The sequence below is a fragment of the Macaca thibetana genome, chromosome 13 (assembly GCF_024542745.1).
Source record: "Macaca thibetana thibetana isolate TM-01 chromosome 13, ASM2454274v1, whole genome shotgun sequence".
Lineage (NCBI taxonomy): Eukaryota > Metazoa > Chordata > Mammalia > Primates > Cercopithecidae > Macaca > Macaca thibetana.
In genome coordinates this window covers 18,967,868-18,994,272 of record NC_065590.1, presented here as the reverse complement: position 1 = coordinate 18,994,272, position 26,405 = coordinate 18,967,868, and the positions used below count along the sequence as shown (strand labels likewise).

Here is a 26,405-nt window from a genome sequence, read left to right as displayed (position 1 = left end):
AGGCTAGATCACAGGACCACAGGACGGGGCGAAATTAAAATTGCTAATGAAGTTTCGGGCACGCATTTTCATTGATAACATCTTATCAGGAGACAGGGTTTGAGAGCAGACAACCGCTCTGAGCAAAATTTATTAGGCGGGAATTTCCTCATCCTAATAAGCCTGGGAACGCTACAGGAGACCAGGGCTTATTTCATCCCTTCGGCTTCGACTGTAAAAGACAGCTGCCCCCAAAGTGGCCATTTCAGAGGCCTACCCTCAGGGGCGCATTCTCTTTCTCAGGGATGTTCCTGACTGAGAAAAAGACTTTAGCGATATTTCTCCTCTTTGCTTTTGAAAGAAGAGAAATATGGCTCTGTTCTGCCCAGCTCACTGGCAGTCAGAGTTGAAGGTTATTTCCCTTGTTCCCTGAACATTGCTGTTACCCTTTTCTTTTTTCAAGGTGCCCAGATTTCATATTGTTCAAACACACATGCTCTACAAACAATTTGTGCAGTTAACACAATCATCACAGGGTCCTGAGGCAACATACATCCTCCTCAGCTTACAAAAGAAAGATTGAAGCATAGGAAAACACAAGGGTATGACTGGGGAAGTGATAACTTCACATCACAATTTATGTTCAGAGATTGCAGTAAAGACAGCCATAAGAAATTATAAAAGTATTAATTTGGGGAACTAATAAATATCTATGAAATCTTCACTATGGCTTTATGTTCTGCCATGGCTTCAGCCAGTCCCTCTGTTCAGGGTCCCTCCCTTCCCGCAACAGTAGCATAGTTTGGGAGCTGCAGGAAACAGAAGTGATTACTGCAGCACATAAGAGCTGCAGAGATCTGCACTTCTGCTGGGAGAGGTCTGAGGGACACAGAGATTAATGGGTTTCTGCGAGGGAATAGCAATAGGTTGCTAGGGAAATTAAGACTGTCAAAAACACACGTAGAAGCCCAGAGAAGACAAATGTCTCAGAAAATTTGGGTGGTCCTAAAACCTCTAACTGGGCTGATTCATGAAAGTGTTTCCCTGTATGAAGCCAGTTGTAAAGACTCAGAAAGGTATTTGTTTTCTGTTTTTTCAAATGCCCAAATACCCATTAAAAAACGATCAGAAGGCATACAAAGGAGCAGGGACATTGATCAAGTCAAAGAAGAAAACAAAGCTTCAGAAACTCACCCTAAAGAAATGCAGATCTCTGAACTTTGTGACAGATGACTTAAAAACTGTGACAAATAATTTAAAAACTTAAGAGAGCACAAAAAACTAAGCAAAGTCAGGAAAATGATGCAAGAACAAAGTGACAGTGTAAACTAGAAGATACAAATTATAAGAAGGAACCAAATAAATTCTGGAGCTGGAGAATACAATATCTGAACTATAAAAGTCAACAGCAGACTTGATTACGCAGAAGACATCAACACATTTGAAGACAGATCATCTAAAATTAAGTCAGAGGCTGGGCACAGTGGCTTACACCTGTAATTTCAGTGCTTTGGGAAGCCAAGGCAGGAGGGTCACTTGAAGCCAGGTGTTCAAGACCAGCCTGGTCAACATAATGAGACCCTGTGTCTACGAAAAGTTCTAACGTAATAATAAAATTATGTTAGAGGAGCAAAGAGAAAAAAATGAAGAAAAGTAACGACAGTCTAAGGGACTCATGGGAGATCATCAAGTGAACCAGTATATGCATAATGTAAGTCTTGGAATGAGAAGAGAGAAGAAGGGGGAGAGAGCTTATTTGTAGAAATAATGGCTGAAAATGTCCCAAACTTGCCCTTTTTTGAGGAAAGGATTGGGCATACAAATTCAGGAAGCTCAAGGAACTCCAGAGAGGACAATTCCAAAGACACCCAACTCTAAGATACATTATAATCAAATTGTCAAAAGTAAAATACAAAGAGAATCTTGAAATTGACAAGAGAAAAGCAGCTGGTCTCGTTCAAGGGAGTTCTATAAGAATTTCAGCAGATTTCTCAGCAGAAACCTTGCAGGCCAACAGGCAGTGGGGTGGTACATTCTAAGTGCAAAAAAAAAAAAAACAAAACTGTTAACCAAGAGTAGTATATTCAGCTAAACTGTCCTTAAGACTTTCTCAGATAAACAATAGTTGAAGGAGTTTAGTAACTATTACACCTGCCCTATAAAAAATACTGAAGAGAGTCCTTCAGGTTGAAATGAAAGCACACTACACAGCAACATGAAGCCATATGAAAGTATAACATTCTGTGTTAAAGGCAAATAAATGGACGAATACAGTAAGTAGCCTATATTATTGTAATCTTGACATATAAGTTGATTTTTAATTATTGCATAGAATGTAAAAGACAGAAGTATTTTAAAAAAAAAAAACTAAGTCTATGCTGGGGGTAATACAACATATAAAGATATAATTTGTGGCCTGGTGCAGTGGCTGACGCCTGTAATCCCAGCACTTTGGGAGGCTAAGGTAGGTGGATCACCCAAGGTCAGGAGTTTGAGACCAGCCTGGCCAACATGGTGAAACCCCATCTCCACTAAAAGTACAAAAATTAGCCAGGCATGGTCGTACGTGCCTGTACTCCCAGCTACTTGGGAGGCTGAAGCAGGAGAATTGCTTGAACCTGGGAGGCGGAGGTTGCAGTGAGCTGAGCCTATCCCTTGTGCCATGCTGGCTGTTTAAATCCAATCAGCCACCTAATTAGTTTTTTGGCATTTAAAGTAAACTGATAAAGGAAGGACATACTTTTTTTTTTTTTTTTTTTGAGACAAAGTTTCACTCTTGTTGCCCATGCTGGAGCGAGCGTGGGCAGAGTGAGACTCCGTCTCAAAAAAAAAGAATTGTGACATCAGTAACATGAAGTGGGAATGTGGAGCCATAATGGTGCAGTTAGTGTATTCAGTTGACATTATTGATGTAAAATAGTTATAACTTTAAGATGTTTTATATAACTGATTGCAAAGAAAATACTTATAGAATATACACAGAAGGAAATTAAAAGAGAATCTAAGTGTGTAACACACACAAAAATCAGTGAAACCCAAAGGCAGTAAGAGAGGAAAGGAGGGACAAAAAAGCTGCAAGACATGCAGAAAAAATTAACAAAATGGTAATAGTATGTCCTTCCTGGCCTGGCACGGTGCCTCATGCCTGTAATCCCAGCACTTTGGGAGGCTGAGGCGGGTGGATCACCTGAGGTCAGAAGTTCAAGACCAGCCTGGTCAACATGGTGAAACCCCATCTCTACTAAAAATACAAAAATTAGCCGGGCGCGGTGGCAGGCACCTGTAATCCCAGCTACTCCGGAGGCTGAGGCAGGAGAATTGCTTGAACCCAGGAGGCAGAGGTTGCAGTGAGCTGAGATCACACCATTGTGCTCCAGCATGGGCAACAAGAGTGAAACTTTGTCTCAAAAAAAAAAAAAAAAAGTATGTCCTTCCTTTATCAGTAATTACTTTAAATGTAAATGGATGAAATCAAAAAACTAATTAGAGTGGCTGATTGGATTTAAACAGCCAGCACCCAACTGTATGCTGTCTACAAGGGACTCATTTTAGATCTAAAGACACATGTAGGCTGAAAATGAAAGGATGGAAAAAGACAATCCTTGTCAGCGGTCACCAGAAGAGAAGAGTAGTGGTAATACTAATATAAGACAAAATATACTTTATGTCAAAAACTGCTACAAGAGACAAGGACACTATATAAATGATAAAAAGGTAAATTCACCAAGAAGATACAAATGAGAAATATTTATGCCCCAAAACATCAGACTTCTAAAATAATGTGAAGCAAACATTGACAGAATTGAAGAAATAGTAACATAATAATACTAGGAAACTTCAATACCCTACTTTCAGAAATAGATAGAATAACCAGACAGCATATAAGTAAGGAAATGGAGGACTTGAGCAACATAATAAATTAACTCGATCTGTCAGACATATACAGAACACCACCCAACAACAGCAGATGACACATTCTTCTCAAGTGTATGTGGAACATCCTCCAGATAAACTATGTGTTTGGCCACAAAACAAGTCTTAATAAATTTTCAAAGACTGACATTGTTACAAAATTTCTGATCACAATGAAGTGAAACCTCAAACCAAGGAAGGATAACTATAAATCCACAAATATGTGAAAATTTAAAAACTCACTCTACAGCAACCATTGGGTCAAAGAAGAAATCCCAAGGAAAATTGGCAAATACCTTGAAACAAAAAAACACATCATAACAAAATTTATAGGATGCAGTGTTAACAGGGAAGTTTGTAGCTGTAGATGCTTACATTGAAAAGGAAGAGAGATCAAAATCAAAATCAACAGCCTGGCTGATTTGGTTCCTTGAAAGTATCAACAAAATTGACAAATCACTAGCTAGATGAAGGGAGAAAAAAGAGAAGACTGGAATAACTCAAATTAGAAAGGAAAGAAGGGATCTTGCAAGCAATACCACAGAAATAAAAAGGATTATAAGACAATATTATCAACAATTACATGCCAACAGATTGCATCACATAGAAGAAATGAGTAAGTTCCTATAAAAACACAGCTTTCCAAGACTGAATCCTGATGAAATAGAAAATCTGAAAAGGCCAATGATAAGTAAGGAGATTCAATCACTAAAGAAAAAACAAAACAACAAACCCAACAATGAAAAGCCAGAGAGCTTCACTTTGGAATTCTATCAAACATTTGAAGAATTAACACCCATCCTCCTCATAGTCTTCGAAAAAATTGAAAGGGAAGTAACACTTCCAGACTTACTCTTTGGGGCCTACATTACCCTGATACCAAAGCTAGACAAAGACACAGTGAAAAAACTACTGACTAATACCTTGATAAATATAGATGCAAAAATCTTCAACAAAATAGTAGCAAACTGAATTCAACAGTACAGTCATGCATTGTTTAACAATGGGACCACATTCTGAGAAATGTATTGTTAGGTGACTTTTTGTGTAAACATTGTAGAGTATGTATATAACCGTAGGTAATATAGCCTACTACCAGCCTAGGCTATATTATGTAGCCTGTTGTTCCTAGGCTATGATCCTGTACAGCATCTACTATGCTGAATATCTTAGGCAGTTGTAACACAATGTGAAGTATTTGTGCATCTAAACATATAAAATGTGCAGTAAAGATACAATATAACAGATTAAAAAGGGTACACCTGGGCCAGGCTTGTGGCTCATGCCTGTAATCCCAGCACTTTGGGAGGCTGAGGCAGGTGATTACCTGAGGTCAGGAGTTCGAGACCACCTTGGCCAACATGGTGAAACCCCGTTTTTACTAAAAATACAAAAATTAGCTGGGCCTGGTGGTGGACGTCTGTAATCTCAGCTACTCGGGAGGCTGAGGCAAGAGAATTGCTTTAACCTGTGAGGCAGAGATTGCAGTGAGCCGAGATTGTGCCACTGCATTCCAGCCTGGGCCACAGAGTGAGACTGTCTCAAAAAAAAAAAAAGGGCAGGTACACCTGAATAGATCACTTACCATGAATGGAGCTTTCAGGACTGGAAGTTGCTCTGGGCGAGTCAGTGAGTGAGTAGTGAGTAAATGAAATTCTAAGACGTGCACACTACAGTAAATTTTATAAACAGTATGCACTTAGACTACACTAAATTTAGAAAAAAAAATTTTTTCACTAACAAATTAAGCTTAGCTTCCTGTAATCTTTTTACTTTATAAACTTTCTAGTTTTTTTTTTTTTTAACTTTTTGACTTCGTAATATTAACACTTTGTTTAAAACACAAACACATTGTACAGGTGTACAAAAATACTTTCTATCCTATATGTTTTTTTCTATTTAAAAAATTTTTATTTTATTTTTTACTTTCTCAACTATTTTGTTAAAAACTAAGACACAGACACACATGTTAGCTTAGGCTTACCCAGGGTCAGGATAATCAATATCAGTGTCTTCCACCTCTGCAGTTGGTTCCACTGGAAGGTCTTCGGGGCAGTAACACACAAATAGCTATCACCTCCTATAATAACAATGCCTTTGCCTGGAATACCTGCTGAAGGACCTGCCTGAGGCTGTTTTACATTTAACTTTTTTTTTTTTAATAACTGGAGGAAGTACATTTAAAATAATGATAAAAAGTATAGTGTAGCAGATACGTAACCAGTAACATAGTTTGTTATCAAGTAGTATGTACTATACATAATTGTATGTGTTACACCTTTATACTACTGGCAACACAGTAGTTTTTTTTTACACCAGCATTGTCACAAACACATGAATAATTTACTGCCGTGTGACATTGTAACAGCTACAACATCACTAAGACAATAGGAATTTTTAGCTCCCTTATAATTTCACGGGACCAGCATTGTTATATGCGGTCAATTGACCGAAATGTTATGCAGTGCATGACTGTGTAAGATTAAAAATTGGTAAAGAATGAACTTGAGTCGTTTCAGAGGGAACTCTTTCACATGGAACTAGACATATGTATGGAAGATACAGTACACAGATTTACCTATAAAGTATTCCTGCCAGAAAACAAGTTACGTAGCAACACAAGGAATCATGCAAAATAAATTAGGAACGTGAGATAATTAACTGACCTAGACTCTTCAACAAGTTAATCGTGTAAATAATAAGGAGGTGGGAGGATGTAAAGTGTCCAAAACTTAAAGAGACAGGAGACACAAAGACCAAGAGCACCAAGCAGGCCTGATTATATCTTGTTTTTGTTCTGGTGGGGTTTTTTTTGGTAACAGCTTTATTGAGATATAATTCACATCTTATACAAGTAGGCTTTTAACTGTGCAATTCAGTGGTTTTTTTTCTATATTCACAGAGTTGTATAACCATCACCTTAATCAGTTTTAGAACATTTTATCTCCTCTCTCCAAAAAAAAAATCCAATCCATTATCAGTTGCCCAGCCCTTTATTCAGCATTTCCAGTGCTAGGCAACCACTCATCTGCTTTCTGTCTTTATAGATTTTCCTATCTGGACTTTTCATATAAACAGATTCATACAATATGTAGTGTTCCATGACTGACTCATTTATTATGTTTTTGAAATTCACTTATGTCATCACATGTATCAATACTTCATTCCTTTTTATTACCAAATAATATTCTGTAATATAGATATAACGTTTTACTTGCCCATATCATTTGAGAGACATTTGGGTTGTTTCCATTTGTTGGCTGTTATGAATGGTGTTGCTATGAACACTTATCTACAAATTTTTGTATGCATGTAGTTTTTCATTTTTCTTGACTACATACCTAAGAGTGAAACTGCTAAACTGCCAGACTGTTTGTCAAAGTGGTTCAACAATTGTACAATCCTGCCAGCAGTCTGCAGGAGTTTCGATTTCTTTATATCATGGTCAGAACGATTTAAAATTTTTGTCATCTCAGTGAGTATGAAGTGGTCAATCATCATGGTTTTGATTCATGTTTCCCTGATGACTAATGTTGAGCATCATTTCATGTGCTTATTGACTGTTTGGATATCTTTTATAGGTAAGTGTCTGTTTAAATCCATTGAGCATTTTTAATTGAGCTATCTTTTTTATTACTGAGTTATTTGTAGGAGGTTTTGTTTTTAAATATTCAAGATGGATGTACCTTATCCAATATGTGATTTGAAAATATTTTCTCCATTCAGTAGTTGTCTGTTGACTTTCTTGATAGTACCCTTTGAAGCATAAAGGTTTTAAATTTTTATAGAGTCCAATTTAGCTTTTTTCTTTGCTTGTATGTTTTGCGTCATATTTAAGAAAACGTTGCTAAATCAAGAGCCACAAAGATTTATCTGTATGTTTTCTTTCAAGAGTTTAATACCTTTACCTCTTACATGTTTAGGCCTTTGATGCATTTTGAGTTAGTTTTCCTATATAGTGCGAGAAGGGTGTAACCTCATTTTTTACATATAGGTACCCATTTGTTTCAACATCATTGGTTGAAAAATCTGTTCCTTCCCTATTGAATTGTTTTGGTACCATGTCGAAAATAAATACAGTGTAAATAAGAGGGTCCATGTCTGGATTCTCAATTCCATTCCCTTGTTCTATTTGTCTATCCTTATGCCAGTGTCACACTTGATTCATTACTGTAGCTTTGTAGTAAATTTTAAAATCAGAAAGTGTGAGTCTTCCAACTTTGTCCTTCTTTTCCAAATATGTTGTGGGTCAGTGGCATTTTCATATGAATTTCAGGGGCAGCCTTTCAATTTCTGCAAAGAAGCCAGCTGGGATTTTGATTAAGGACTGCACTGAATCTGTGGATTAATTTGGGAAGTCTTGGAATCTTAACAATATTGTCTGCTAATCCATGAACAAGATGTCTTTCCATTGTATTTAGATCTTTTTAATTTCTTTCAGCTGTATTTTCTCATTTTCAGGGTATAAGTTTTGTACTTCTTTTGAAAAGTTAATTTCAGAGTATTTTTATTATTTTTGGTGATGCCAAAAATAGAATCATTTTCTTAAATTCATTTTTGGATGATACGTTGCTAATGTATGGTTACACAATTAAAGGAAGGTCAAGATAGGGATGCCACCTACTATCACCTCTACTGTTTAACATTATTCTAAAGCAAAATGATGAGAAAATGGACTGAAATGTTTAGCATTGAAAAGCAGACCTATCTTCATCACTTTAAAATAATGGAAAGGAAACCAGCCAAAAAATTAATTAGAACTCGTGATTTCAGTAAAGTATCCAGTGGCTAAAAAGCAAAAAATCTTCCAAATACATCAATATGTAATTTAAAGAAAAGAATGTATTTACAATACCAAATTTACAAACCTAGTAAAATAAATAAAAGAGAAAATGTGTAAAACAAAATGTAGAAAATTACAAATTTCATTTAACAATATGAAAACTTAATTTGATAATCAAGGGATTTCACATATGCTGGATGGAAAGATATATGACATTTCTTACTAAATCAAAAAGTTAAATGTAACAATAAAAATGATTTTGGCTGGGTGTGGTGGCTCACGCCTGTAATCCCAGCACTTTGGGAGGCTGAAGTGGACGGATCATGAGGTCAGGAGATCGAGACCATCCTGGCTAACACGGTGAAACCCCGTCTCTACTAAAAATACAAAAAATTAGCTGGGCGTGGTGGTGGGCACCTGTAGTTCCAGCTACTCGGGAGGCTGAGGCAGGAGAATGGCTTGAACCCGGGAGGCGGAGCTTGCAGTGAGCCCAGATCACGCCACAACACTCAAGCCTGGGCAACAAGTGAGACTCCGTCTCAGAAAAAAAAAAAAACTTAAAGATTACGTTACATACTCTTGGATCACTGTTCCTGAAGAAAAATTCATCAGAGATTTCATTCCCATATGTACATATGTTAGAACCACAGTGATTAGAACATTATGGTAGTAGTATAGGAGCACACAAATTGATAGAACTGTGACCACAAAAACAGATCCAAACTTGTAAATGGATTTCACATATGATAAAAGTAGCGTGTTAAATCAATGGAGGAAAATAGGGATTATTTCATAAATGTATCAAGACTACTGATTTACCATTAAAAACAAGAAGGTGGGCCGGGCGCGGTGGCTCAAGCCTGTAATCCCAGCACTTTGGGAGGCCGAGACGGGCGGATCACGAGGTCAGGAGATCGAGACCATCCTGGCTAACATGGTGAAACCCCGTCTCTACTAAAAAATACAAAAAACTAGCCGGGCGAGGTGGCGGGTGCCTGTAGTCCAAGCTACTTGGGAGGCTGAGGCAGGAGAATGGCGTAAACCCGGGAGGCGGAGCTTGCAGTGAGCTGAGATCTGGCCACTGCACTCCAGCCTGGGTGACAAAGCGAGACTCTGTCTCAACAAAAAAAAAAAAAAAACAAACAAACAACAAAAAAAAAAACAAGAAGGTGGTTCTGTGCCATACTTAACACCAAAATATATTGTAGATAAATATTTGGAAGTTATCATGAAACCATAGAAAACCCAAAAATATAACATTAAATATTGATTAAATACGAGGACAAGGTAAAGCATTTTACCATAATGTTTACACAAATGGTAAAAATAACAAAACAAGGGCTCTAGATTTAACGACATAAAAACATAAAACTGTTATATGTCAAAGAATACTACTTATCCTAAAATTCATATGGAATCTGAAGGCACAATGAAAAGCCAAAACAACCATTAAAAGAACAAAGTTAGAGATCTCATACTTTCTGATTTCAAAACTTAGTACAAAGCTACAGTAATCTAAACTCTGTGATACTGACATAAGACATGTAGACCAATGGCATAGAATGGAGAGCCCAATATAAGGCCTCACATATAGTCCAGTGATTTTTGACAAGGGTACAGAGACCACTCAATGAAGGAAGGACAGTCTTCAACAAATGATGCTGAAAAACTGGATACTGTCATGCAACAAAATGAGTATGAGCCTTACCTTATACGATATGTAAAATTTAACTCAGCTGCGCGTGGTGGCTCACACCTGTAATTCCAGCACTTTGGGAGGCCAAGGTGGGCAGATCACAAGGTCAGGAGTTCGAGACCAGCCTGGCCAACATAGTGAAACCCTATCTCTACTAAAAATACAAAAAATTAGCCAGACATAGTGGCAGGCACCTGTAATCCCAGCTACTCGGGAGGCTGACGCAGGAGAATTGCTTGGACCCAGGAGGTGGAGGTTGCAGTGAGCTGAGATCACACCATTGCACTCCAGCCCGGGTGACAGTGCGAGAGTCCCTCTCAAAAAAATTTTAACTCAAAATGGGTCAAAGGCTTAAATGTGAGAATTTAAAACTATAAAACTCTTAGAAGAAGCCATAGAGGAAAATCTTCATGATATTAGATTAGGCAGTGGTTACATGGCTAAGACACCAAAAGCACAGGAAACAAAAGTAAAAATAAACCGAACTTCATCAAAATTAAAAACGTTTGTGCATCAACAGATTGAAATGGTAATCTCCAGAATGGGAGGAAATATTAGCAAATTGTGTATCTGACAAGCGATTGCTACCCACAATATATAAGGAACTCCTTCAACCCAGCAAAAAACAAAACCAAAAAAACTTATTTTTTAAAAAGCAAGCAAAGAACCTAAATAGCTATTTCTCCAAAGATAAAGAAATGGCCCCTAAGCACATAAAAAGATGCTTACCATCACTGCTCTCTAAGGAAATACACAACCACAGTAAGATACCACTTAACACCTATTAGAATGTTTATTTTAAAAAATAGGGCTAGGCGTGGTGGCTTACACTTGTAATCCCGGCACTTTGGGAGGCCGAGGCAGGCGGATCACTTGAGGTCAGGAGCTTGAGACCAGCCTGGCCAACATGGGGAAACCCCATCTTTACTAAAAATATAAAAATTAGCCTGGCATGGTGATGCAAACCTGTAGTTCCAGCTACTTGGGAGGCTGAGGCACGGGAATTGCTTGAACCTGGGAGGCGGAGGTTGCAGTGAGCCGAGATTGTGCGACCACACTCCAGCCTGGGAGACAGATTGAGACTGTGTCTCGGTACGTACGTACATACATACATATGTACATACAAGTGTTGGCAAGGATGTCAGAAAGCGGAATCTTTGTTTATTGGTGATAGGAATGTACAATGCAGCTGCTGTGGAAGACAGTATGGTGGTTCTTCAAAAATTTAAACATAGAATTACCTTATACTATGCAGTTTTACTTCTGGATATATAGTCATAATAATTGAAAGCAGAGGCTTGAACAGATACTTAAGCGCCAAGTTTATAGCAAGATTATACATAATAAAATGAAGGTGGACACAATGTAAATGCTCATCCATGAATGAGTGGATAAACAAGATGTGGTATATACACACACAAGACTATTATTCAGTCATGAAATTAACACGTGCTACAACATGAATGAACCCTGAAGACATTGTAAATGAAATAAGCTAGACACCAGATGACAAATATTACATGATTCCACTTCCATGTGTGCAATGCCTAGAATAGTCAAATTTTGTGGAGACAAAGTAGGATGGTGGTTACCAGGGGCTGGGGGAAGAGAATGGAGGGTTATTATTTAATAGATACAGAGTTTCAGTTTGGCATGATGCAAAAGTTTTGGGGATGGATAGTCGTGATGGTTATACAACAGTGTGATTACACTAATGCCATTGGTAAATTTTAAGTTACATATATTTTGCCATAATAAAGATTTTTCAACAAAGTGTTGACTAGGATACATTTTCACCAGGATTCTGCATTCTAAGACAGGCCACCCTAAACTTTAGGGTGCTCACTTTGCAAAAGTTAGGCAGTTGCCAGTCAGAAACCAAAGGCATGGCTCACGCCTGTAATCCCAGCACTTTGGGAGGCTGAGGTGGGCGGATGACCTGATGTCAGGAGTTCAAGACTAGCCTGGCCAATGTGGTAAAACCCTCTCTCTACTAAAAAATACAAAAATTAGCTGGGCATGGTGGTGGGCACCTGTAATCCCAGCTACTCGGGAGGCTGAGGCAGGAGAGTCGCTTGAACCCAGGAAGCGGAGGTTGCAGTGAGCCGAGATCGTGCCATTGCACTCCAGCCTGGGCAATAAGAGCAAGACTCTGTCTCAAAAAAAAAAAAAAAAAAAAACAAAACCAAAAAACCAAAGGCACCTTGGGAAGGAAGCCAGAAAATGTTCTTCATTGTGACATTTTGACCAGGACAATTTAGCCAGGTGCAGTGGCTCACGCCTGTAATCCTAGCACTTTGGGATGCCGAGGCGGGCAGATCACTTGAGGCCAGCAGTTCAAGACCAGCCTGACCAACATGGAGAAACTCTGTCTCTATTAAAAATACAAAAATTAGCCAGACATGGTGGTGCACACCTGTAATCCCAGCTACTCGTGGGGCTGAGGTGCCAGAATTGCTTAAATCCCAGAGGTAGAAGTTTCAGCGAGCCGAGATCATGCTGCTTACTGCACTCCAGCCTGGGCTGTAGAGCGGGACTCTGTCTCAAAAAAAAGGAAAAAAAATTCTGACAATTTCAAGTCATCACAGTAAGAAAGAAAAGGCAATGTATCTGATGTAAAGATCACCAGATGATCTTAAACGCTGAAAGGACAAATTGTAAAAAGTGAGTTTGGAAAGAGTTCACAGTTCACTATTACTGCCACCCCGTGAACAAGGACCGTTGTTACAGTGTTAGTAGGATGAAATATGCCAAATCTCTTGAAACATTCAGAAGATAAGAAAAAATACTTTTTGTTATGTTTGGATTAAGAATATAAATACTGTCGGAAAAGGCTTAGTATTTAGAGGGGATAAGGATATAAATGAAGTGGATATTTTTCATGAAAAAATGAAATCACTAGGAAAAGGCAGTGTTTGCTGTGAAGAAACTGAAAGTCAGATATCTAAGAGAAACTTGACTTTCCAATTTTAGCACATATCAGAATCATTTGCAGGGCTTGTTAAAACTCAGGTTCCTAGCCCTGGAATCTGATTTAGTAGATCCAATGTGGCACAGAATTTTGTTATTTCTTTCTTTTTTTTTTTTAAATGAAGTTCCAGTCTTGTTGCCCAGGCTGGAGCGCAATGGCACGATCTCGGCTCACTGCAACCACCTCCTGGGTTCAAGCGATTCTCCTGCGTCAGCCCCCCGAGTAGCTGGGATAACAGGCGCCCGTCACCATGCCCGACTAATTTTTGTATATTTAGTAGAGGTGGGGTTTCACCATGTTGACTGGGCTGGTCTTGAACTTCTGACCTCAGGTGATCTACCCTCCTCGGCCTCCCAAAGTGCTGGGATTACAGGCGTGAGCCATCGCGCCCTGCTTTTTTTTCTGTTTTTTTGAAATGGAGTCTCGCTCTGTCGCCCATGCTGGAGTGCAGTGGTGAAATCTCAGCTCCCTGCAACCTCTGCCTCCTGGGTTTAAGCAGTTATCCTGCCTCAGCCTCCCGAGTAGCTGGGATTACAGGTGTACGCCACCACACCTGGCTAATTTTTATATTTTTAGTAGAGACAGGGTTTCACTATGTTGGCCTGGCTGGTCTCAAACTCCTGACCTCAAGTGATTGCCTGCCTCAGCCTCCCAAAGTGCTGAGATTACAGACGTGACCCACCACGCCTGGCCAGAATTTGTATTTCTTTTCTTTTTTTTTTCTTCTTTCTTTTTTTTTTTTTGAGACGAAGTTTCACTCTTGTTGCCCAGGCTGGAGTGCAATGGTGCGATCTCGGCTCACCGCAACCTCTGCCTCCCAGGTTCAAGTGATTCTCCTGCCTCAGCCTCCCGAGTAGCTGGGATTACAGGCATGTACCACCACACCCAGCTAATTTTGTATTTTTAGTAGGGATGGGGTTTCTCCATGTTGGTCAGACTGGTCTGAAACTCCCCACCCAGAATTTGTATTTCTGACAGGTTCCCAAGTGATGCTCTTTCTGTAGTTGTAGGGACCACAATTTGAGAACCACTGGTGTAGATAAATTACATCCTAAGATAAGAAAATATATGGAAAAGCCTTGTAAAAGTGACTGCTAAAAGTTAAGCTTTGAAGGATGAGTAGGTGTTTGTGAGACAGACACCTAGTAGTTGAAGGAGAAGACATGAGCTGCCTTCGTCATGACATGCATCTGTTACAGGGTGTGGGTGAGGTATGATGTGAGGAAAGTTGCAATGAGCTGGAAGTGGAGTCACTGCTGTTCTAGAACTATGCTGGCAAGTTTGAATGTCATCCCTCAGAGAAGAGGGAGACAGGAAATGATTTTAAGCAAGGGATCTATATTTTACCATGGAGAAACCTTAAATGTACATTGCTAAGTGAAAGAAGCCAGCCTGAAAAGGCTACATGCTGTATGATTCCAACTATAATGACATTTTGGAAAAGGCAAAAACGGGAGTAAAAAGATCAGTAGCTGCCAAGGGTTCTGAGAAAGAAAGAGGAGAGAAGCACAGGCGATGTTTAGGACAGTGAAATTATTTCCTGTGATACATGGTGGATATGTGTGATTATATGTTGTCAAAATCTGTAGGCTATACAACAGAGTGAATCCTAATGTAAACTATAGATTTTAGTTAATCATAGTGTGTCAGTGTTAACAATTGTTACAAATGTACCACACTAGTAAAGATGTTAATAATGGAAGGTACTGGCAGGTGGGAGTAGGACAGGGGGCATATAAGCATTCTCAACTTCCTACTCAGTATACTCAGAAACCTAAAACTGCTCTTTAAAAACAAGGTCTGTTAGTTTAAAAGTAAACAGGAAGTAGAGATAGAATAGGCAGGAACTACAAAGAAGACAATGCCAGATGAATTTAGTGAAGTCTGGTTTTTCTTAAGCTATGGGAATGTTTATAGCCCATGACAAAGGTCAGCAGACCTTTTTTGTAAAAGGACAAATGATGAATATTTTAGGATTTGCAGGCCAAAAAGCAAAGTGAAAGATACCAGTACTTACATAATAAGAAATGAAACAAATTTTCACCAGTTTTTTTGTTGACAAAATTAAAAATGTAATGTGGAGTAAACTTTTTGCAGTAGATCGAATAATGAGGAAACTAGAATTTGGGGGTATCATTTTACTTAATTGGGGTTCCAAGTGTTTCGTTTCATCAGAATCAATTGCATATTTTTATCTGTTAATGCTGATCTGTAATGAGACTTTACATATTTCATCTTTGCATTTTTTTTTTTTTTTACGGAGCCTCACTCTGTCGCATGAGCTGGAGTCCAGTGGCGTGATCTCGGCTCACTGCAACCTCTGCCTCCTGAGTTCAAGCAATTCTCTTGCCTCAGCCTCCCAAGTAGCTGGGATTACAGGTGTCCACCACTCCCAGCTAATTTTTGCATTTTTAGTAGAGACAGATGGGGGTTTTACGATGTTGGCCAGGCTGGTATTGAACTGCTGACCTCAGGTGATCCACCCGCCTTGGCCTCCCAAAGTGCTGAGATTATAGGCATGAGCCACCATGCCCGGCCTGAAAATGTCTTTTCATACACTAAATATTGTCAAATAATTGACATCAATCCGTGAGCATATGATTTTGTTTCATTGTGGTAAAATATGCATAGCTTAATATTTATCGTTTTAACCATTTATAAATGTACAATTTAGTGGCATTAAGTATATTCCCAATGCTGTACAACCATCATCACTATCAATTTCAAGAATTTTTTTATCATCTGAAACAAATTCTGTACCCATTTAACAATATCTTCCCATTCCTCCCTCCCCCGTAGACCCTGGTAGTCTCTCATCTACTTTCTATCTCTAAGAATTTGCCTATTCTAAGTATCTCATAAGTGGGACCACAGACATGCATATGACTCTGTCACTTGAAAAGCATTTACAGAATTCTTTTTGATTCTTCTCTTGATATTTCTTTTTGTGTATCACTGTATTGGAGAGTAATCACGTCCAATTGAAGGTCAGTTGGCAGCTCCTTAGTTGCAGTCGAATGGATCTTGAAATATGCAGATCATTTTGCACTTGCATTGAGATTCAAATAATGCTGCTGGAACTGTAGTTTGGAGTTAGAAAACATATCCGCTGCAAATCTGTGTTGGAATGGTAGTGGAGGTCTCCTCTCTTTTTAAAATATCTGACAACAAAGGAAGTTTATGCAGCTTAACATTATGATTCAAACAATACCAGTTGTTGAAATGACTACTGTAGTGTAAGTTTCATATGTAAGCACTGTTTTGACTTGTAATTTCAGGTTGACTCTAGTAAAAAAAAATGAATAATGTGCAGCAAAAGGTAATTTCCAAAACTGTTCAATGATTGAGTGCTGTTCTTATTCAGAAAATGTTCATCTCAGCCATGAGCTCAAAAATTAAAAAAATTCACTGCCATGTGTTAAGGCCATTAAGGATATTATACCTCTATTTCTGATAAAAAATTCACGGAACTGTTGATAGTTAAGTCCCCCAGAGCAAATGAAATTCACCACTGATAACAGCGATATGAAAACACATAATGTATTCAAATATTTTTCACAAAGTATTGGCTTACAGATAGTATAATGACTAACCATAGTTTAAATACCTTACATATCATAAGATTTGTAAATCTGTTCAAGTAAGTCTTTTTCTGGTCCACCCATATAATTTCTCAAACTGTGATGAAAACATAAATTTATTATCTTAATAATTTTTAAGTATACAGTTCATTAGTGTATTCACATTGTCCTTCAACAGCTCTCCAGAAATACTTTATCTTGCAAAACTAAAACTCAGTACCCATTGTCTTTGTTTTGTGCTGTTACAACAGAATATCTGAGACTGGGCAATCTGTAAACAACAGAAATTTATTTCTCACAGTTCTGGCAGCTGGACGTCCAAGCATCTGATAGGGGCTTTCTTGCTGCATCCTCACATGGCACAAGGCAGAAGAGCAAAAACCGGATGAACGTTGTGTGCCGACAGGGTGGAAGAGCAGGAGAAAGGGATCCCGCTCCCACATGCCTTTATTATAATGCCATTAATCCATGCCTTAGGGCAGAGCCCTCCTGACGTAAATACTTCCCAGTAGATCCCCGCCTCACAACACTGATGTTTTGGGCATTAAGTTTCCAACACAAATTTTGAGGAACGTATTCAAACCATAGCGCTTATTAAGTAACAGCTCCCCATTTCACCTACTCCAGCCCCTGATGACCGCCATTCAATTTTCTGCTTCAATGAATTTGACATTAGATTTCTCATATGGGTGGAATCATAATAATATTGGCCTTTTTGTGACTGGCTTATTTCACTTAGCATAATATCCTTAAGGTTCGTCCATGTTGGTAGCATGTGACAGGATTTCCTAACTTTTTAAGGTGGAACAATATTTGTTTATGCATGAATACCACATATTGCTTATCTGTTCATTCGTTGATGGATATTTGGGCGGCTACCATCTCATGGCTATTGCGAATAGTGCTGATAGGAATATGGGCTTTCAAATATCCTTTCAATACCCTGTTTTCAATCCCTTTGGACATATACTCAGAAGTGGGATTGCTAGATCATTTGATAGTTCTATTTTCAATTTTTGAAGAACTGCTATACTGTTCACCATAGTAAATTAATGCTGTAGGGATTTTGGTAGCAATTACCTCGAATCTGTAGATCGCTTTGGGTAGCATGGGCACCTTAATAATACCAAGTTTTCTGACCCATAAACATGAAATTTCGTTCTATTTGGGTCTGTTTTAATTTTTTTCATCACTGTTTTGTGGTTTTTAGTGTATACGTTTTTTACCTCCTTGCTTAGATTTATTCCTAAGTATTTTTATTAATTTTGATGCTCTTTGTAAATGGAACTGTTTTCCTTATTTCCTGTTTGGATTGTTCATTGTTAGTGTATAGAACCACACCTGATTTTTGTTATAGAACCACACCTGATTTTTGAGGCTTGCAGTGGTAGGATCTCAGCTCACTGCAAGCTCCGCCTCCCACGTTCACGCCATTCTCCTGCCTTAGCCTCCCGAGTAGCTGGGACTACAGGCGCCCGCCACCGACTAGTTTTTTGTATTTTTTTGCTGAATTTATGTACCTCGTGATTCTAACTTTTTTTTTTTTTTTAATTGTGGAATCTTTAAGACTTTCGACATACAAGGTCATGCCATCTGAGAAGAGAGATGATTTTACTACTACTTTTACAATTTGGATACTTTTTATTTCTTTTTTTTGCCCAGTTTCACTGGCTGGTACTGTGGTGAATAGAAGAGGTGAGGGTGTGCATCCTTGTCTTGTTCCTGATTTTGGAGGAAAGGCTTTCATTCTTTTACCTTTATAGTGTAATCTGTGGGCTTTTTATATATAGCCTTTATTATATCGAGGTAGTTTCCCTCTATTAAGTTTGCTGAGTATTTTTATCATGAAAGGGTGTTGAACCTTGTTCAGTGCTTTTTCTTTGTCAGTTGAAATAATCGTGTGGGTTTTGTCCTTCATTTTGTTAAAATGTTGAACTGTCCTTGCATTGCAAGAATAAATATCACTTAGTCATGATGTATAATCAGCCATACACTGCATAATGATGTTTAAGACAATGGTAGACTGCATATATGATGGTGGTCCCATAATACAATGGAGCAAAGAAAAAAAGAATATATAAAAAAACAGATTATAATGGAGCTGAAAATGTCCTGTCACTTTGTGACATCATAGGTGTTATAATATTGTAGCAGAACACATTATTCATGTTTGTGGTGATGCTGATGTAAACAAACCTGTGCCGCCAGTTACATAAAAGTATAGCACACACAGTTATGTACAGTACATAATACTTGATAATAAACAACCATATTACTAGTTTATGTATTTACTATTTATTGTTATTTTACAGTGTATCTCTGTCATTAACTGATGCATGGCTTTATTAAAAAGTTGGGGGGAGAAGTTTATATAAAATTTTACTGAGATTATGACTGTAAGAGAGTATATGGCTACCAACTTTTATTCCATGAAAATACTATTTAGACATTTCTCAGCTTGTGAGGTGTCTATAATTTTTTCGATTTTTTTTTTTTTTTAAGACACCAGAGTGGTCAGATGGTAGGAAGACAGGAGTCTAGGGGAAAGCATTGGGCAGACCCTTTATTTTGGTTTCCACATGAAGGGCAATGCAGGGCAGGGTGAACAAACAGGATTGGCTAGTTTGAATAATTTTGGCTGGTACTAAGCTCTAGGGGTGGTCCCTAGTGACTCTGGTAAGATTACAGCAGAGAATATTGCCTCCTGGGATACAAGGGCCAGATAGAAGGAGTCTGGCTCTGAATTGGTTTGTTTGTCTATCAGAGGAATACTCTAGGCTGAGCACTTTGCTATATCTAAGAATTGACTGGTCCAGGGAGGGGCAGTCTCTCCCCAACTGGAAAGGTTTTTTAAGATGTCAAAACATCATCATATACAGAAAATTTTTTAAAATACATGTATGTATATACACACAATATGCTCATAATCATTAGTCCAGAGAATCTTTATACAGTTGACATAACCATTTTCCTGATTGCTGTACAATTACTTCCAGGTTTATACTCTTATAAACAGTGTAGCCATAAGTATCTTTGTACATGGCTTTTGGAGGGATCTTCTTAAAACGATTTCCTTAGGCTGGTATCTAAGAAGTGGGAATATTCTGTTAGAGCCTTAGAATTTATCTTTCTGGTCCTGAAATCATTTAGCAAAATGTTATACTTTTGAAGCAAAGTTCATAGACATCCTTAAACATTTAAATATTATTTTTATAAATTAGCATATTAAGATATACATGCAATGTAGACATATAAGAAAGTAAATATTACTCCAGTTTCTGAAATCCAGCTTTTTAAGAAATCCTTTCGGCCGGGCGCGGTGGCTCAAGCCTGTAATCCCAGCACTTTGGGAGGCCGAGGCGGGTGGATCACGAGGTCAGGAGATCGAGACTATCCTGGCTAACATGGTGAAACCCCGTCTCTACTAAAAATACAAAAAACTAGCCGGGCGTGGTGGCGGGCGCCTGTAGTCTCAGCTACTTTGAGGCGGGGAGAATGGCGTGAACCCGGGAGGCGGAGCTTGCAGTGAGCCGAATCACGCCACTGCACTCCAGCCTGGGAGACACAGTGAGACTCCGTCTCAAAAAAAAAAAAAAAAAAAAAAAAAGAAATCCTTTCATATATCTTTTTCAGTATAAATTTATATAGATGTAGTTTATGTAAATGAGATTTTTATTCCATTTGCTTTCTTGTAAACACCTTTTTTCACCCCAGAATATGCCATAGCAATAAATGTAAATCTAGGTTATCATTTTTAAAGGTTACATATGTACTATAAATTTATTTAATCATTTAAGGTTCAGAGAGTATCTTTGTTTAGGTTAATCTCCTTAAACTAGATGTGCTGTTATTGCTGGATGAAAGAAAATGCATATATAAAAATTCAAATACATATTGCCAAATAGTATTGCATATAGTTTTAAACTGAAGATTTTTTTTGTTGGAGAACTGTTTTTTTGTTTGTTTTTAAAGATAATTTTGGAAAATTGTGGTAATTGATTTCAGACATTTTAAAATACTGTGCCTTTGTATTTATTTTCCATCATTTTGTCTTTAGCTTTTGCCTCTGATGACAGAGCAACTACAGTGGATGCCATTTGTGAATACCAAACTTCACGAGCCTTTTGTAAAATTTATATATTGGTCCCTAAGGCAGCTAGATGCTGGAACACAGGTAATTGGTTAATAGGAATTTTTCTTCAAGTAATACTCCACCTAATATTCTTGATCTTGTTTCACAATATCTATTTTGAATATATTCTCTGTATTTCAGAACAATCTTCCCTATCTATAAGATATCTTGCTGGGATTTTGATAGGAATTGTGTTAAACCTGTATATCAATTTGAGAATAATTGACATCTTTCCTTTGTTGAGTCTTACAACTTACGAACATAAAATGTCCATTTATTTAAAACTTTAATTAATCATTGTTGTATACTTTTCAGCATAAAATTGCTGCATTCTTGTTTAGATTTTTGGCTGAGTATTGACATTTTTTGAGCACTTTTAATTGGTGTTGTCTTTTTACTTTTGATGTTTACATGTTCATTGATAATGTGTAGACATAAAATTGTTTTTTGTTTGTTTTGTATCCTGACTTTATTAGTTTTAGGAGTTTTCTTGAAGGTTCCTCAGGATTTTTACATAGCAAATCATGTTATCTGCAAATGAAGACAGCGTTGTGTTTTTTTTCCTTTTTGATATGTATGTCTTTAATTTCCTTTTCCAACCTTATTGCATTAGCTAGAGTTTCTAGCAGTATGTTGAATGTGAGTGGTGAGAGTAGTCATCCTCGCCTTGTTTCTCCTCTTAGGTGGAAAATTCATTCTGCGATTACTAAGTATAATATTAGCTGTGGTATTTTCATAGATACTTTCAATCAAGTTCTCCTGTATTCCTGCTTTTCTGAGTTTTTAAAAAATCATTAATGGTGTTGAATTTTTTTAGATACTTTTTTTGCATTAATTGATAAGATCAAATGATCTTTTTCATCTTTAACTTGTTAATATGAATTACATTGACTTTGAAATATTAAATTAGCCATGTGTCTCTGGAATAAAACCTACTTGGTTGTGGTGTTTAATTCTTTTTATATGTTTTTATATTAGCTAATTCTATTTGCTAATATTTTGTTAAGGACTTTTGTTTCTATATTCATGAGAGATATTTGTCTATAGTTTTGAACTCTCTTTGGTTTTGTATCAGGGCAATATTAGGTTCATAAAATGAATTGGGAAGGGTCTTATCCTTTATGTTTTCTGGAAGAAATTATGTAGACTTAGTGTTCATTCTTCTTTAAACATTTGGTAGAATTCTCCAGTGAAACTATGTGGATGAGATTTCTTTTGGAGGAGGTTTTAAATCATGAATTTAAGTTCTCTAATAGTTACAGGTCTGTTCTAGTTACATAATTCATATCGATGATTTGTAATAGTTTGTGCTTTTTGAGAAACTGAACCATTCAAATGTATGCAAATTTATGTGTATGGAGTTTTTCATAGTATTCTCTTATCCTTTTGATGTCTTCAGTATCTGTAGTGGTAGCCTTATTTCCTTCTTAATATGGATAATTTGTGTTTTCTTTCTTTACTTCGTCTTTTTTGCTGGAAGTTTCTCTGTTTCTCCATTTTATTGATCTTTCAAAGGATCATCTCTTTGTTTCATTTATTTTTATTTATTTATTTATTTATTGAGACAGAGTCTCACTCACTCTCTTACCCAGGCTGGAGTTCACTGGCACAGTCTTGGCTCACCACAACCTCCGCCTCCTGGGCTCAAGCGATTCTCCTGCCTCAGCCTCCCAAGTAGCTGGGATTACAGACGCCCACCACCACACCTGGCTAATTTTTGTGGTTTCTTTTTTTTTTTTTTTTTTTTTTTTTTTAGTAGAAATGGAGTTCTACCATGTTGACCTCAAGTGATCTGCCCACCTCGGCCTCCCAAAGTGCTGGGATTACAGGTGTGAGCCACCATGTCTGGCTGAACCCTTGAATTCTTCAGAAGTTTGTCATCTTTCTGTTATTCTATTTTTCTAGTTTATTGTATTGTTGAGGTTGTTTTATGGCTAAGAATATGTATTCTGTTGTTTGGTGGAGTGTTGCATAAATGTCAATTTGATCCTGTTGGTTGATGGTGTTTGTGAGTTGTCTATACCCTTGCTGATGCTTTGTGCTGTTCTATCAAGTGTGGAGAGATAGATGGATGTTGAAGTCTCCGGCTATAATTGTAGATTTATATGTTATAACCTTCATCTGTTTTGCCTCACATATTTTGTAACTGTGTTCTTGTAAATTTAGGATTATGTCTTGGGGGATTCGCCCTTTTTATTATTTTATAATGTCCTTCTCTATCTCTGATCATTTGCATTGCCTCTGAAATCTCTTTATCTAGTACTAATATAGAGACTTCTGCCTTCTTTTGATTCATGTTCTAATAATATATCTTTTCCCAGTCTTTTTCTTTTGACCTGCTTATATTATATCTAGAATGAGTTTTTTTTTTTTTTCCTTAATAAATGGCATATAGCTGGATTTAGGAAAAATAAACTTTGTCAAGCTCTGTGTTTTAATTGGTGTTTTAGGCCATTTACATGTAATGTACTTATTGATATGTTAGGGCTTAAGCTGTAACTGTGTTTTTTAACTACTGGGTGGTTCTTTTTGTTTCTCTTTTTCATTTCTTTGGTTCTTTTTCCTGCTTTCTTACGGGTTACTTGAACATTTTTTAGAATTTTATTTTCCTTTATCTATAGTGTATTGAGTGTATCTCTTTGTATAACTTTTCTAATAGTTCTTCTTGGTATTACATTTGTTTTAATTTAGGATCTTTAAGATGGAGAGTACCCCTCCAATGATTAGAAGCCATAGAAGATGGAAGTAAAGGGTTTTTCTTGTTTGTTTTTTTGTTTGTTTTTGAGACAGAGTCTCACTCTGTTGCTCAGGCAGGAGTGCAGTGGTTATCATAGATCACTGCAGCCTCCAGCTCCTGGGCTGAAGCAATCCTCCTCCCTCAGCCTCCTGCATAGCTAGGATTATAGACGTTTGCCACCACACATAGCTAATTAAAAAGTTTTTTTTTTTTTTTTTTGGTAGAGGCAGTGTCTTGCTTTGTTGCCCAGGCTGGTCTCTAACTCTTGGCCTCAAGTGATCCTCCTGCCTTGGCCTCCCAAATTGTTGGAATTACAGCCATGAGCCAACCCATCTGGCTGCAATAAAGAATTTATTTATTTATTTATTTATTTATTTATTTTTTGAGATGGAGTCTTGCTGTGTCACCCAGGCTGGAGTGCAGTGGCTGGATCTCAGCTCACTGCAAGCTCCGCCTCCCGGGTTCACGCCATTCTCCTGCCTCAGCCTCCCATGTAGCTGAGACAACAGGCGCCCACCACCACGCCCGGCTAATTTTTTTTTTTTTGTATTTTTAGTAGAGACGGGGTTTCACCGTGTTAGCCAGGATGGTCTCTATCTCCTGACCTCGTGATCCACCCATCTCGGCCTCCCAAAGTACTGGGATTACAGGCGTGAGCCACCGCGCCCGGCCAAGAATTTATTACTTTTAGGTCCTGGGAGTTACATGGCAAACCTGGAGTCCACATACTTGGAAGTCAGGAAGCACAGGCAGGGAGAGAGAGCGAGTGAGAGAGAAAGGGACCTGTGGACAAGTGCCCTTATTGGATTCCAGGATGTTACCCATACAGGTTTTTCACAGGGTGTTTTGTTTGTTGAATTTAAAGCAAGCAGGCATGAGTTCTAGGAGGTAGTCACTGTGGCATATTCACACAGTCTGTAGTGAGGTGTGAGGGTCTGTGAGACAAGTTGTGCGGACTGCATCTAGCTATCCCACAGGGAAGTGGTCATCAGAGAGGAGTTGTCTAAGGCAGATATCTGGATGAAACACATTTAGGAACTAGGGGTGGGGATGGGGATTTAGAACTGGAAACCATGTTAAAAGTGACTGATCCCTGCTTCTAGTGTGAAAAAGTTCAACTTATATTTAAAATGAATGCCAGGGCAACATAAAATTATAAACGTTCACTACAACATTATGTATAACTTATTCAGTCTATTGCTATTGTCAGTTTACCGGTTTGAATAAAATACAGAAACTTTACTTCCCTTTTTATCCCTTAACCTTTTCTATATATGCTTAGAACCACATTAGAGAATGTTGTCATTTTTGCTTCAAGCATCAAACATAATTTATAAAACTCAAGAAGAGAAGGAAAGTTTATTGTATTTACCCATATTTTTGCTTACTTTGTTCTTCTTTCCTTCCAGATGTGCCACAGTTCCCCCTTTCATTATATCCTGTCTGTTTAGAGGACTTCTTTATCAGTTCTTTAGAGTAGTTTTTTTTTTTTTTTTTTCTTTTGAGACAGGGTCTTGCTCTGCTGCCCAGGCTAGATGCAGTGGTATGATCTCAGCTCACTGCAACCTCCGTCTCCTGGGTTCAAGCGATGCTCCTGCCTCACCGTCCCAAGTAGCTGGGATTACAGGTGCCCACCACCATGCCCATCTACTTTTTGTATTTTTAGTAGAGACAGGGTTCGCCATGTTGGCCAGGCTGGTCTCGTACTCCTGACCTCAAGTGATCCACCTGCCGCAGCCTCCCAAAGTGCTGGGATTACAGGCATGAGCCACCGCACCTGGCCTAGAGTAGGTTTGCTGATGACACATTCTCTTAGTTTTTCTTAACATATTTTGATTTCTTTTCAATTCCTGAAGGATATTTTCACTGGGTATCAGATTCCAGGGTGACAGTTCTTTACTTTCAGTACTTAAAAAATGTGTAAATTCTTTCTGCCCTCCACGGTTTCTGATAAGAAATCTACTGTCATTTGAGTTATTTTCCCCATAGATGTAAGGTGTCATTTCTCTCACACACATTTGTCTTTAGTTTTTATGTTTGACTATGATGGGTCTTGGTGTTGATCTCTTTATTTTAGCCTGTTTGGTGTTTGCTTAGTTTCTTCAGTCTCTGGGCACGTTTTTTGCCAAGTCCAGGAAGTTTTCAGTCATTGTTTCTTCAGTTTCATGTTCTGTGTGCATGTGTATGTGTTTTTGTTTTGTTTTGTTTTTTGAGACAGGGTCTCGCTCTGTTGCCCAGGCTGGAGTGCAGTGAGCCTCACCCTCGCTCAAGCTGGAACTACAGGCATGTACTACCTTACCTGGCTAGTTTTTTTGCTTTGTAGAGATAGGGTCTCCCTATGTTGCCCAGGCTGGTCTTGAACTCCTAGGCTCAAGTGATCTTCCATCTTGCCCTCCCAAAGTGCCGGGAGTACAACCGTGAGCCACCTTCCCCAGTTTCTTCAAGTACTTTTTTAGCCCTACCTGATTTTTCCTTTCCTGGGACTCTAATGACATGATTTTAGATGTTGTGTTATTCCCCGAAGTTCTGGTTGTTGTTGTTATTGTTGTTGTTGTTGTTGTTGTTATTTTTCCAGGTTGTTTGTAGTTGTTCAGGTTGGGTGTTTTCTGTTGTT

The 26,405-nt window shown here is 38.1% G+C and overlaps 1 protein-coding gene across 6 annotated transcripts in view; it reads left to right on the top strand.

Annotated features, from left to right (window-relative positions):
• Positions 1-26,405, top strand: part of CCDC138 (coiled-coil domain containing 138) — a 129,976-nt gene that overhangs the window by 29,626 nt on the left and 73,945 nt on the right. For all 6 annotated transcript variants that reach the window (XM_050753030.1, XM_050753029.1, XM_050753032.1 and 3 more), the window contains one exon: positions 20,980-21,096. In XM_050753030.1, coding sequence (XP_050608987.1) covers positions 20,980-21,096 — 117 coding nt within the window. The remainder of the gene's footprint in view (positions 1-20,979; positions 21,097-26,405) is intronic.